General features: G+C 49.0%; 1 protein-coding gene across 1 annotated transcript in view; it reads left to right on the top strand.

The window, feature by feature from the left end:
• Nucleotides 1-327: 327 nt before the first annotated feature.
• Nucleotides 328-14,612, top strand: part of IGFBPL1 (insulin like growth factor binding protein like 1) — a 47,368-nt gene continuing 33,083 nt past the window's right edge. Inside the window, exon 1 of the mRNA XM_084834931.1 lies at nt 328-905. Within this exon, the coding sequence (XP_084691057.1) occupies nt 446-905 (460 nt within the window). The 5' untranslated portion in view covers nt 328-445. The remainder of the gene's footprint in view (nt 906-14,612) is intronic.

Genomic DNA, 14,612 nt, shown 5'->3' with positions numbered 1-14,612 from the left:
AAAAGCCCCTGTACATGGGTGGGTGGGTTGCTCTCCTGCGCCGTTACTCGTGGGAAGGCGCCCTGAACCTCTAAAGGGCAGGCGAACCTGATCCTACATCCGGGGAGGGGCAACCTGTTGGGCTCCAACTCCCGTCATCCCCTGACCAGTGGCCCTGCTGGCTGGGGCTGATGGGAGCTGGAGTCCCACAACACCCGGTGGGCCGCACTTACCCGCCCGGCGCTCCCCCGCTAGAGGCACAGCCCCGCCGGCTCGGGAGGAGGTGCCCCGAAGTTCAAGAGCGGCGCCAGTCGGGGGCGGGGCGGGCTGAGCCGCCCGGGCGCGGAGGCGTGGTCGTCTGGGGGCGTCGCTCGCGCTCTCCCCGGCCTCCCTCCAGCGACTGCGCTGCCGCCCCTTCAGACGGCTGCTGCCGCCGCCGCTCCACGCGCTGCGCGTCCCGAGCGGCATGCCCGGCCCACGGCCTTGGGCGCCGCGGCGGCGGGCGCTCCTGGCGCTCGGGCTGTGGCTGGCGGCGGGGGGCGCCGGCTTGGCCGCGGCGGGGGCCTGCGCGCCCTGCCAGCCCGAGCGGTGCGCGGCGGCGCGCTGCGCGGCGCCCGAGCTGGCGGCGCGGGACGAGTGCGGCTGCTGCGAGCGCTGCCTGGGCGCCGAGGGCGAGCGCTGCGGCGGGGCGCGGGGCGCTCGCTGCGGCCCGGGGCTGGTGTGCGTCAGCCAGCGCCCGGCCGAGCCCGAGGCCGGCGGGGAAGACGAGGGCACCGGGCGCTGCGTCTGCAAGGAGGACGGCGCCGTCTGCGGCTCCGACGGGCGCTCCTACAGCAGCGTGTGCGCCCTGCACCTGCGCAGCTGGCGCGCCCTGCACGGCGGCCGGGGGCGCGTCCGCAAGGCGCACGACGGCGAGTGCAAGCTGGGTGAGCCGGGGCCGGCCGGGGGCGGGGCGGCGGAGACGGTGGTCCCACCCGGCGGGGCAGGCCCCATTCCTCTCCTCAGCCGAAGTGTTACTTGGCCAACTGGGAAATGTTGTCTTTCTATACTTTTGCCTCTCCCCCCAGATTTGTTTCTCCGAACAGTCGCAGTTATCATGAATTATGGCTAGTATCCAGTGTCAGTCCTACTTGGAGCAGACCCATTTGTTAGTCATGACTAACGTATGTCTCATTCATTTCAGTAGGTCTACTCTAAGTAGGACTATCATGGGATACTGACCTATGATTCTACACGCCCAAACACACACACCTTTGTTAATCCTTTTAATTTAAGCCTGGGATTGCTAAGCCTCGGTTCCGAAACTTCCCCTTGAAATCCTAAGAGAAAGTAGAGTAGTAATACGTGTCCGAGCATGGGCAAAGGTTCCCCACCGCAGTAGGGCTGTAGACATCTGGCCTCAAGTGCTGGCGTAGTTCTTTCTCCAAGGCTTAATTTCTTTCAAGGGGGCTTTAAAAACCGCTTCCTCCCAATAAAAAACGTAGCTTCGAAGCTGTTCGTGGAAGAAAGTTCCCACTGAATGCAAGGCAACTTCCAGGTCTGTTAGTTTAAAATTTAGGGTGGTGAATACTAAGGATACATGCATTTCTGAAGGTACATACCATTTCTCCCCCTAACACACACACTGCAATCCTATAACATTTACCTGAGAGTAAGTCTCAGTGAATTCAGTGGGGCTTACTTTGAGTAGACCTGCCTAAGATTGCTGTTGGTCATGCAGTCTGTATTCTGAAGCCCTTTTGCCAGGATTGGGAAAAGTGGGGGAATCGGCAGTTAAGTTTAGCTGAAGGTGCGGCATGAGGCTTTGGGTATATTGGTCTACTGCTACTTGGCATTTATCACAGAAAGGCCCCCACCGCTGCCTTTCTGTGATAAATCCTACTTGTGTAGTGGGGCGGGTGATGTGGGGAGTGGTAGGCAAATGAAAAGGGATAACACAGCTTAGGGCAGGGCTGGCCCAAACACACAAGCAAAGTAGAGGTGCTAAAGTTCCAAGAGCGCCTGTGGTCATTAGGGAAATGTCTGGGAAAGAATGTGCCACTGCCTGCACGCTTGGAGGAAAAAGCAGAGAGGTGGCTTAGCAGCTCATGGGCTGGTTGAGAATGCTCCCTGGAATTCTGGGGTACATCATCTCTACTGGCTGTGGTCCAGGGCATAAACCCAGTTGAAATTTGCAAAGGAGGGGAAGCAAAGAAGTGACGGGTGTTAAAATGAAAATCAGAAGAGAGTGTTCCAATCAACTCTTGTCTTGCAGTCCTATGCATGTTTCCTCAGAAGTAAATCCCGCTGGAGCTTACTCCAGAAAAATATGCAGAGGATTGCAGCTTTAATATGCTATTCTTAGGCTATTCATCATCATAAGATAAGATTGGGAGGGGGATTAGGACAGTGAAAAAGGAAAACAAAAACCTCTGGCACTGGGCACAAGGAGATGTGTGGTACATAAGGTGTTGTGATGTGATCTTATGCTTTTCACTGTTGTAGCTGCACTGGAGTGTTTTTGGAGAGGGGGGACAAATTGACTCCTCACAGAAGATGTAGGGGTGATTTTCTGGCTGATTAGCATAGGTTACATGCAGGGGCAGAATAGAGGTACGGAGGGCTGGGAAGGTGGAAGGGGCATGTAGAAAAGTTGGGGATTTGGATGTGAGACTGGGAGTTGTGTGCTTGCTCTGCTTGGTTAAAGTCTCATTTCCCGATAGCTCTGATTTCAGGAGTATTTTAAGGCTCAGTAACGTCAGGTTCATGGTAAACCATGGTTCAGGAAACATAACCATAGTTCAACGTAACATCAGAATTTACTCACATGCGGTAGTGAGTATGAGGTTAGAGGACTGACAGTGAGGAGCAGAGAATAGTAGATGCATATGCGGAGATAAGGTGCTGCTTTGGAGGGGTTAGAAAGGCCTCCTGCAGCCTGATTCTCTATATTGTTAGTTAGAATTGAGTGTAATTTACTCTCAGAAGTATGTAGGATGACAGCCTTAATCAGCCCCTGGTGCTGTTATTGGAAAGCACGAGTTCCAAAATTGCCCTTTTGCCTCTGCTGCTGAATTCTGTGTCAGTTGTCATTTTATTCTTTCTAGAGCGTTCCACATGTACGAAACACTTTGCAGTAGATACAAATCCACACTTCCTCCTCTGCAGGCTGGCTGGGGGATGCTGGGAGTTGTGCACCAACACACCTGGAGGCCACCAGGTAGGGAAGGCGAATGTCAGCAATGCCTCCTAAGGCCCTCTTCCCCATGGTTCTAATTTTAGGAATGGGTTGTGTGGTTCCAGAATATCTCTGACCCTGGCTATCCAAGGCACGCATTGTACTCCAGTCTGTACCTGCTGCTCCACACGGCCGACAGACGGGCACAGACAGGGGACTGGCAAGGCTGGCTTCTGTGGTGAGCACAGGGCTGTCCTGGGGAGAGGATCCCTGCCTTTCTGGTGGGGTCGGGTGCTTCCTGTGGTTGTGCACTGCAGCACCCAGCAGCGACCATGGTTGCCACCATCTGGGCATGCTGTAATTTGAGGCAGCTGCCCAGTGCTGAATAGTGGTTGTCCCAGGAAATGAGAGCTCTCTGCGACACACTGAGATTGGGAGCTGTGTGCTTATGTCAGTTGCTTACAGCACTAATTCCTGACCACTCTGATTTCAAGTGTACATTAAGATTCATTCATTCATTTATTCATTACATTTCGATATCACCCAATAGCAAAGCTCTCTGGGCAGTTCACAGCATGATAAAACATCATATAAAATTGTTAACATTCAAAAAATGTAAACATTTTAAGACAAGTTTTAAACAATTGGCAATAATACTACCATAATAATGCTGTCTGATAAAAAACCAAAAACGGACCATCATATGCTGTCAAATGCCTGGGAGTAGAGGAAAGCCTTAACCTGGTGCTGAAAAGTTGACAGTGTTGGCAGCAGATGGACCTCACTGAGGAGAGCATTCCAGAGTCAGGGGGCCACTACTGAGAAGGCCCTTTCCCTTGTTGCCATCAGAGAATGCACTTGGAGGAGGTCCTCAGATGCTGAACACAGTGTACGGGTAGGTTCATACTGGGAGAGGCGCTCCATCAGATATTGTGGAGAGCACCTGTGCTGCTGCTTAATTAATTTAAAGCGAACATACGCTTTAAACAGTATTTGCCACCATCACGGCAAAGTGGTGGCAGCCAGGCGCTCTGTGAGGCCACCTTGCCCACAATGCCTCGTTATGAGGAAGGACCCTTTCTGCCGACCATGGCATTGAGGTTCAAAATGACTGCAGAATTCCTTGGATCTCCTATGCTGCCCCTGCTAATGCAGCAGCAAAAAAGGGTTTTTTTAAAGGGGGAGGGGGGAGGAGATGCGCCTCAGGCAGGCAGTACCCTGTGCCAGCCTTGCTTGCAGGATCAGGACCTTGAATGCATCCCAGCATCGGAACAAATCTTAATGCCAGCAGGCCTGGCCCAAATGCAAGTATACCTGAGGATGAGTTTAGTCTGCAGATATAGTTGTGAATCTACTGAAGGAACCATATTACTTAGCATTTATATAGTGCTTTTAGAGTGTTGAAAGCATATTTATAGGGATGTACAGACTGTGTAAAATCTGCTTCATCTGTGTTTCGTGGATTGTCAGGCGCCTTTTGTTCCATCGTCTGCTCACAGATGGATGCAGGGTTGTTGTTTTTTTCATCATGAGGGTTTTACATAATTTACCTTAGTACGTAGCATTTAGTGTATCTTCCCCCATTCCAGTCAACGTTTCCTCAGCGGAAACTTGTGTATTTTCCTACAAATAAATATGCATAAATTTCATGAAAGTAAAAAAAATCCAAGAGACCTTGGACTCCACGCGGCCTGAGGGGATCGCTCCATAGCAGGTTCTGCAGGTTGGTTTCTTAGAAATCCGAGCTCATTTTCCTCTGTCTTGAATCTCTCCAGCATCCCTACATATATAACATCTTCCCAAAAACCCTGCAAGGCAAGTCAGTATTATTATTCCTATATTGCAGATGTGGAGAGGCTGAGCCAATAGTGGCTTGCTTAAGGCCACTGAAGATAACAACAGGTGACATTTTGAAGAGTTGAAAGGGGTATGATAGAGCCATCGTTGCCCACAATCTACATCAGTGGTGGGGAACCTCTTTCAGCACAAGGGCCAAATTAATTTTCAAAAATGCTCTCGGGGGCCATATTCCAGTGGTGGGCGGAGCCAAAGGCAAAAAGGGTGGGGCAAAAATGCAAACTATACCAGCATGTTTTAGCTTATTGCCAATATGTAAGTCTTAGGAGAGGCATTTCAACCTTTTAGAATGGGGAAAAACTGCACAAAAGCTGGGAAACCATCAAATGGTTGGTGGTTGGAGTACAGGGAATGGGGCCAAGGGAAGGGGATGTGACCATCTGAAGAACCTTGCTACTGGTGCTGGTTAAATAGGTCTTGCAGGTATTTGAAGCATTAAGATGATAATGGCATGCGTGCACACCATGGGCGAGCTCTATCATACTATCTTCAATACACATTGGGTGTTGGGACATATTTCTAACAAGATGGTGGGAGCTTTAACCATGTACTTTATGACAACCCATTGATACCTCTGGAGTACTTTATAGTGCCCTATTGGTAATTGTTTCTTTTACAAAAACCCATCTGTTGCGATATTTGGAAATCTTAATTGGACAAAAGCATCATGGGCTCTTTGGGCAAACATCAGCCCTAGTGAATTTATGACTCAGCCAAGAGTTGAGCCTGTAGCATCCTAGCTCAAAGGTTACCACCTTCAGTCATTACTATGGCTAAGCCCTTCTTGACGACATTCTGCATTTGCGAGAGCAAGCTTGGAAGCTTTTCTCTTTCCCGTAAATGCAACCTCATATATTTTTCAGATAGATCGTTTATTTGGGCTCTATTCAACACAAATAAACCAACCACGTGTGTTGGTTAGAAGGTTGGACAGGTTCTGATCCCCCATCAGCCCTTAAGCCCACTGGGTGACCCTCTGCCTAACCCATCACAGAGTTTTTGTAAAGATTAAATAGGGGGAACTGTGTATGCTACCCTGAGGAAGTGTGGGATAAATACATAATAAATAAACAAAACAACCAAACAATTGTCTAAATGGAGCTTAGTGTTGCATTTCTGCCCGCATCTTCAGCAGTCCATTCTGATGATAATGAAAGCTCAGCCAAAGAGGGGGCATTTATGTGTCAGTGAGTACCTCATTATATCTTAACCCAAGGGCACTAATTTATTCATGTATAATCAGCGGGGTAATATTTAACAGTCCCCTTTGGGAAATGGGTTGTGTGTAACAGCTGCTTCTCTTTCTATTTGTAATCAAGCCCATTCCTTTTAGTTTGTTATATCTGTGTTTTAATGAGCAGGAATCTGAGGGGATTCCGTAATGATTTTTTCCCCTTAGGTTTTGATTCCCACTGTCTAGCAGGACACATCCTCCAAGGTAAAATGGCATACTCCAAAAATTGGTGGGTCAGCTAGAAATGTCTGCCTCCTTCTGGGCGCGTCCTAATTTATTTAATGGAATGCTGTCCAACCCTAGGCGTGAAGTTTTGTGTGTACATGAAAGGTTCTATTCCACTGCTTCCCCCACTCTCATTTTAATCGGATCTATTCATTAATGGCTTTGTAGTACTTTCTCTAAACCAAGCCAGACCCTCTTCTGTCTCCCCCACCCCCCAACCTCAGTCAGTCTTGCTAGAGGCAGAACTTGGTGAAATGGGAACCTTGCGCAAGACGGGGCTCTTTCAAAAGAACCTGTGATTCCTTTGAGCTGTTCCAACCCGGTGCTGCCTTTACAATACTCTGAATTTATCAAGAAAGAAATGACAGATCTCCTTTCATCCCTGCCAGCGCTTTTCACACTCGCTAATCCTCTTGCTGACTCGACCAATAAGAGATTAGTCTGGAGTTCTGCTCGTTTCACTGCCAGTGTGGTTATGGCTACATTTTCATAAATTATATATATACACACACACTGCATGCATGTAGCCTATAGGCGTTTATCTATGCAGTGGTCTTTCCTCAGTACTGGTTTTTGGTTACGGCAATAGTGACCACACCATTGTCTTTTAGGGCAGGGATGGGCATACCTCAGGCTTGTGGAATCTACTCTTTTTTTTACTAGAACCCTGAGATCCACCAGCCAGAGGCTGGTGCAAAAGACATACACTAAGAATTGAAGAATTCTGAGCTGAGGGATTTGTTTCGACCACCAGAGTTGAATGGAGCTCACAGTCCTTCCACATGAAAATCTGCTCCTGGTTACCCCAAGCATTCACCATTTTAGTAGTATAATAATAGGGTGAGGAGGAAGAGTCATTTTACAGCTGCTATTGTTAAACTGTTGGGAGTCAGAAATCCATGTCGATCTACTGCAAATCACCCAAAGATCTACTGGTGGGATGTGCTTTCTGCCCACCCCTGACTTAGAGTTTTCTTTAACAAAATCCAAAGTCCACAGTTAGGCAGTACTTTTATCAGGACCAACCCAAATGCCATAGGAGATAGTGCAAGCTTTCGAGTTCTCCAGAATTCTGTATCAGGGTAGAATAAGAGACAGGGGATGGGGGACGAAACAGAAAGGTTCAAAAATTAGGCCACATCTTCTAGCCATGAGGTCTGCAAGGCTATAGATGTCGTTCCCAAATAATGATAAAATGCTGATAGCAGACTGAAGGACCTGGTGTGTCTGACACAACAGCCCACCATGGCTTAATTTACCCATGGGAACTGTTTGTGTCGCGCCAAGTGCCTGTGAGTGCCATTTTTGCATGGCACTCATGGGTGCCCATCCTACCATGGCTTGTGTCATGCAAATCCAGGCAGCAAGGGTTGTTTGAGGGTTAGACAACTCTCAAATAACCCATGACTTGTTTTAGGGTTATCTGAGGGTTGTCTAACCCTCAAACAACCCCTCCTACCTGGGTTTACATGACACGACAAGCCATTGCAAGCTGCGTTCCTGTGGGCACCATGAAAAAATGACATCCATGGGTGCCCAGCATGATTCAACAGGCCTTGCAGGTAAATTAAGCCACCGTGGGCTGTCCTGACACATGAACAGGCTCAGTAAGTCACTGGTAGGTGTTGCAGGTATCAGATTACACCTAGTGATGCATTCTAGGACAAAGAAGCAATGGCTGACCCCCAGTTCAGAAAACATAAGGGCCGGCTTGAATTCAGATCCACCTTCTGCCATGACTGAGGCACACAGGCCCCTGAGTGAAATCTTTTCAAGACCAGGGTAAGAAGCAGATCTGGCAGGCCTTTATGTGAGTTCATGAGCACAGCTATCTCTGTTTTTCCAGTTAACAAAAGGAGCAAAGGGTTTGCCTGGCTGGGCCTCTCCTGTATCATATGAACCCGCTGGGTTTCACCTACATGTGTTTGGAAGGGGAAACATTGCATGTCTCCAGTTGCAGGGGTGAGGAATGCGGACAGACCAATGCGCACACATTCCCGTTGTCATGACTTGTGTAGTCTTCTGCAGTGATGCAGAAATGAAGCTGAAGTTTGATCAGCCAAAGCGGTCATATCTATCTGTCAGCGATGGCTGACCAGCTGATATAAACAGAAGTAGCTTTGGCTATGTTTTGTATCTTGTTGATTGAGGCCTTGTGCAGGGTGGGGGAGCTGAAGGCCTGGAAGGCCAAAATTTCTACGCAGAGGCTGTTGTCAAGGGCTCCTTGGAGGCCTCTCTCAGTCTAATCCAGTAGCCAAGTCCAGACACAGACAAAGGGATTCCTTTCAAAGCTTTATTCTTCTTTTACAACTTAACAACTTTACAGGTAGTAACTAGATCTGAGCAGCAGAGTACCTATGCCCTACGTTGAAACAGTTGGTCCCCATTTGAAAGGGAATTACTGGCAGACCCCTGAACTTAAGGACTAGGGAGAGTCCCTCCCCTTTTCCCTTGGAGCCTCTGGGCGCAGCCCTTGTTTGCGCGCCAACCTGGCACTTGGCCTCCTTTCTGTGCCCTCCATCTGGCGCCGCTCTCTGCGTCTGCGTCGCGCATCTACTAAGTCTGCTATCTCTGCTCGGTCACTCCCTGGACTGCTTTCAAGTCTAGGAATGCTGGTGGGAGGAATCTCCGCCAGCTGTGGGCCCTGGGAAAGTGGAGTGCGCTCCTCTCCCAGGAGCGACTGCTCTTCCTCAGAATCAGAACTACTCTGGGATTCTATGGGCTCAGTGTCCACCCTGACAGCTGTACCTACAGGTTTTCACCAAAAAAGGGGACGGTTGCACTGGTTGTACTGCAGATGCCCGCAGTCTTGGGGAAGGAAGAGGGAAAGAAGCATGGCTGTCTGTCCTATTTTACAAAGAGTAGTCCTGTTTCAAAAGCTGCCAGGGGGCTGTCCTCTATTTCATGGAATCATAGAATAGTAGGATTGGGAGGGGCCTACAAGGCCATTGAGTCCGGCCCCCCGCTCAAAGCAGGAATCCAAGTCAAAGCATCCCTGACAGATGGCTGTCCAGCCTCGTCTTGAACGCCTCCAGTGTGGGAGAGCCCACCACCTCCCCAGGTAATTGGTTCCATTGTCACGTTGCTATCTGGCTTCCTGTAACTTGAGCGCATTATTCTGTGTCCTGCACTCTGGGATGATCGAGAAGAGATGCTGGCCTTCCTCTCTGTGACAGCCTTTCAAGTACTTGAAGAGCGTGATCATATCTCCCCTCAGCCTTCTCTTCTCAAGGCTAAACATGCCCAGTTCTTTCAGCCTCTCTTCATAGGGCTTTGTTTCCAGTCCCCTGATCATCCTTGTTGATTTGAAGGCATCTGCTATTTGAAGAACTGTCCAGTCCAAGTCTGTTAGAAATATAATAAGACATAAGAACTGTTGCCCATCACCAGTGAGCACCTGGACAGCAGGCTGAACAGGCAGCACACAGGTCACCTGGTCACAGTCTTCCACACTATGGTGAGATGTAGTGTATAACTATTTAAATGTTAATAATCATGTCTAAATTTGCAACTATACATGCAGATTAGCATGTGTAAATTTCACCCTTTTCCCCTAAGCCATTTTCCTAATCTGAATCACCCCCAAGCTGCTGGTCAAGACACAGTCGGGGCCGGGGGGGATACAATGCGGGGGGAGCATCGGAGGGCATCTTGCTGAGACCCACCTGAAACCTGGAGCTGATGCCGGGTGTTTCTGTCTGGCATCTGCACTAGATGAGCAGGGCAGGGAACTCTCAGGATAAGAAGCATCAGTTTGGGACAACATCCCCTTGTCTGCAGATGGACCAAGTCTGCTCCCAGCTATCTCAGTATCTGCAGGGTCAGCTTGAAAGGCTGGAGACGCTCACCTTTTTGCCACTGTTTTAACTGTGTTATATTCACACAGATTGTGAATATAAAATGACAGTGGGTGGATGAGCATGTTAACTGAGTCTGAGGGGCCAACTACGCTTTGTACTTCAGCCGCATGCAAAGAAGCCAGGACAGTCCCTTCTCCCTAGCAAAGTGCCCTTGGGAGGGGCCAGTTGGAAATAGAGAAGGGTTAGAGGGAACTCATGAGTGGGGAAGGGCTGATGGGTGAGGAAGGGCTGGTGCATTGAGCCTTCTGACCTGGCCCTGCCTCGCTCCCTCCTTGGCCCTGCCTCCCCTCTGCAATTGCCTGAGGGGAATCTCAGCCGGGTGGGAAGGGCTAACCCTATCCTGTCCTTGCATTGCAATCTTGAGAATGATTTCCCCCTCCCAGCCTGCAATTAGACTTTGAAAAAGGCCTAATCGCGGTATTTGGGGGGGGGGGGGAATCTTCACATGGTGTGTGTGTGCAAGAGAGAGAGCGTAGAGTGTGTTGCAGAATTTTACCCTTCTGCCGGTCTCAGTCAGAGAGCAGTCACCAACTTTTGTTTGAGCAGGTGTTTATTACGAGAACACTAATGTGACCCCTCGGGACTGATGAGAACACTTATGTGACCCCTCGGGACTGAACCCAGAACAATAGGCGACTTTGGTGTCTATACAAACAAGTAAACAAGGTTCATGAAGTGAGCCTTGGTCAGTATTTGGTGCAACGCTGAGTCAAGGGGATACAACCTTCCTTGAAAGGAAGTTTTCCGGTTTCCAGAAACAAGGGCCCTGCTCGGCATTGTGACTCATGCGCAGTAAGTTAATCAGCCCCTGTCCTCTAGCACTGATTCAGTCACTGCGTCCTTTTGCCTACGTGACTCTCGGCACCTCTGCAACACATTCCCATGCTAACAATGCAAGTGGCATTGTTCCACTTCAGGGGGTGCCGCTCACTTTTCACTTTGCCCCTTCCCACCACTGGCATGCGGCCCCCCTGGCAGGTTAGCCACAAGGGAATGCAGCCCCAGACTGAAAAAGGGTTGCCAACCATGGCGTAGCCCTTCCCCACCAGTCATTTCCCCTTGAAACTTCCCCCACCAGCTGCTTTCCCTCCTTGCAAGCACAACTAGAGTGTCTGACAAGAATAAACGCATTGCTTCGACAGCCTTGCGGATAATTTTACCCCTACGTAGTAAAATCCTCTACAGGGGATGTTTGGGGGGGGAAGTAGCTGGCAGTGGAAGGGTTAAGCCCTCTGTCCCATCTGCAAGGCAGTCTCCCTCTCCTGAAGGGACTTTCCAAAGCAGAAGGGGCTGTCAGGGCTTCCTTAGCTGTGACTGCTTGGTAAGGTGAATCTCCCCCAGGCAAGAACCCTGGGTAAGGCCAGCCCTGCCATTTTGTGCTCCAACGTGCGGAAAGCTTCAGCGGCGGTTTTAGGGCTGGAGACAGGGCTTGCCCTACCTTGTTTCTTTGGTGAGCCCAGGCAGTAGGACTTTGGGCGGCTCTGCGGCTCCTACGCGGGACTTTAAAAAGCGGTCATTGGAAATGAGGTTTTGTACTAATCACTTTAAGTCTGCATCTCGCTTTAAGTCTGCATGGTTAAGCAGTTAATCCCAGGGAATGGTGAGCTCAGAACACAAATGGGCACAGAGAAATATTTACTTACCCCTTAGCATAGTCTGGAAGGTAGCTGGAACAGAAATACGTTAGGAGTTGGTGCCCCTTTATTTTTCTTTATTTTTAACAGGCACCTCATTTAAAAAAAAAAAAATCTAGAGTGGTTGATGCATAGCTTTCAACAGCCTTGCAAATAATTTTGCAAAAGCCCACTGAGATTTTTACTCCTCCGCCCACACATACCTGTGTTAATCATCTTTTGGCATACCGATAGCCCAACAGAAAAAGGAACTAATTGTCTTCCTGGTGGAGAAGGAGAAAGCTTTCCTTCCCAAGGCAATTCTGACTTGCTGCAGGCTGTCATGTAAGTGGCTGTTTACAAGCCTGGCTTAAAATAATCATAAATACCTTAAAGTGCAATTCACAACAACTCAAAAAGTAAAATAAGATGATAGCAAATACAGAAATCACTATGCTGCTGCAGCGTTGGCGGAATGTAGTCAGTATTCTGTGTACTCCCAGCACCAACGTTGAGGGCAGGAAAACATGGTCCCAAAAGCATGGAATGGAGCCACAGCACCACCCGTGCACCCACCCTCTGTGGCAGTGTTGCTGACTGACCAATCAGAAGCCAGCATGGCAGCCACACCCCAGTCTCAGGGATGCGGAAGACAGGATCTGAGGGAATATAGGATGTGGCGTACTTCTGCTCTTTCCCCATCATGCTCCTGTCTTCACGCCATTTGGCCCTTTTCCTGCAGAGTTGTGCTGGCAGTGCAGATTTGCCAGCATGGAGTCCCACCAGCATATCTGCGCCATTTTGCCAGCAGATCTCCTCTGGGGGAGGAGAATCTTGAGATACGCTGGCACAGCAGAGCTTCTGTCATATCCTAAAGCTCCGCAGACAGTGTATCTGGAATATAGGATTACGCCCTTACGAGTGCTCAAAGTGCTTTGCCTTCATTGTTGTATTTGCAGTCCTTACAAGAACCCTGTAAGGCAGGGCAGTGTAATTCCATAGTGCAGATGGGGCACCAAGGCCGAAAGAGAGCAGCTTGGCTAAGGTGACCTTGTGAGTTCATAGCAGAAGTGACATTTGATCCAGGACCTTCCTGATTTGTAGCTCAGTCTCTTAGGCACTAGGCCAACATTCCCCAACCTGGTGCCCTCCAAATACGTTGGACGACAACTTCCATCATTCCCAGGCAGCATGGCCATGCTGAGAGTTGCAGTCCAACACATCTGGAGGGCACCAAGTTACGGAAGGCTGCACTGGGCTATACCAGCTGTCATGGCTGCCTGTGCTGCATCAGAGGCTGAAATTGGGAGCAGAAGAATGGCGGAGGGGAGGGGAGCTTAACCCCTTCCCACCCTCCAATTTGCCTTCTCAAAAATGTTTTCCTCTGCCAGAATGTCCAAGAAACACATGGCATTCTTCTAGGGTGGGGGAGCCCCTGGCCTTCCAGATGTTGTTGGACTCCAGCTTGCATCAGTCCCAGTCAGCATGGCCAATGGCCAGGGGTGATGGGATTTGTAGTCCAGCATCAGGAGGGCCGCACTGCTGCTCTGTCTTTTCCCCCATGAGGAGAAAAGCAGCTGGGGAAGGAGATTTTGTGGGGACAAAGGCAGAAGAGTAAAGAATTGAGCAACCCCTTCTCCCTACAGAATCTGGCTGTCTCCTGTGGCGCTGCATTTCATTTGGGCAGGGTAGAGTTGGGACTCTGTTCTCCCACATATCACCCAGTTTGACCCTTTACTCTCCCATTTGAATCATATGTTGTGTAAATTCTTAACTTCTGCTGGACGGTGTGCGTGTGTGTTTTAAGTTACAAACACCAAAGCCTTTAGGAGCCCCATAACACCAGGATGCTTGAAAAATTATGTCCTTGAAGTCTCTCATGCTTGTTTCCCCAAAGATTAGGATTGGATTTTCTGCTCATAGCTTGGAATGCTGTCGTTGTCAAACAGCATCACTGTTCGTAAAGCATTTTACATAAGGCTTCCAGGATTTACAGTTTCTCGGCTGCTTTGCATGCAGTTCTTCAGTTTGAACTAGATCAGCTTGAAGATATTCAGTCCAAGAGTGGGTGTGGGGGAGTTGTACTCCCAGAGCTCCATGCCTGTGAAAATCTGCAAGGTATTAATGAATGTAGCACAAACAGCAATGAAGCTTCTCACATTTGTTGTAAAAGGCAGATATAAAATGGAAATCAAGGTGGGGGAGGCTGCTCTCATGACAGTGCGGTACTATACAAAACCAGGAAGATGTGAATGGGTTTATCTTTTGAAACAAGCAGAAAAAAAAGTACCAGCAGCGCCCAAAATAGCTGATATTTTGATCTTTTGTAGAATATAGCACTATTTTTTTTTCTTTTTTGCAAGAACCATAAAATATGTCACACCCTGGGAACTTCCTGGTAAGACAGAGCACCAGAAATATGCTCACTGAGCCGCTTAGGTATTTTAGTATATTAAGGGCACAATCCTATGCATGTTTAGGCAGAAAAAAGTCCTACAACTCCCAGCAGTCCCCAGCCAGCCATGCTGGGAGTTATAGGACTTTTTTCTATCTAAACATGCATAGGATTATGGCCTAAGCAACATAAAAGTAATAATAATAATAATAATAACGATAACGATTATGATACAAACAGGAGAAACAAGATGCTCTAACTAACTTGAACTAGCGCTATAGTTCATGCATGT

This window comes from Heloderma suspectum, chromosome 2 (genome assembly GCF_057233095.1).
Source record: "Heloderma suspectum isolate Gila_16-S chromosome 2, 16-S_ref, whole genome shotgun sequence".
Lineage (NCBI taxonomy): Eukaryota > Metazoa > Chordata > Lepidosauria > Squamata > Helodermatidae > Heloderma > Heloderma suspectum.
The sequence above is the reverse complement of the archived record's forward strand: the minus strand, read 5'-3'. Positions and strand labels throughout refer to the sequence as shown.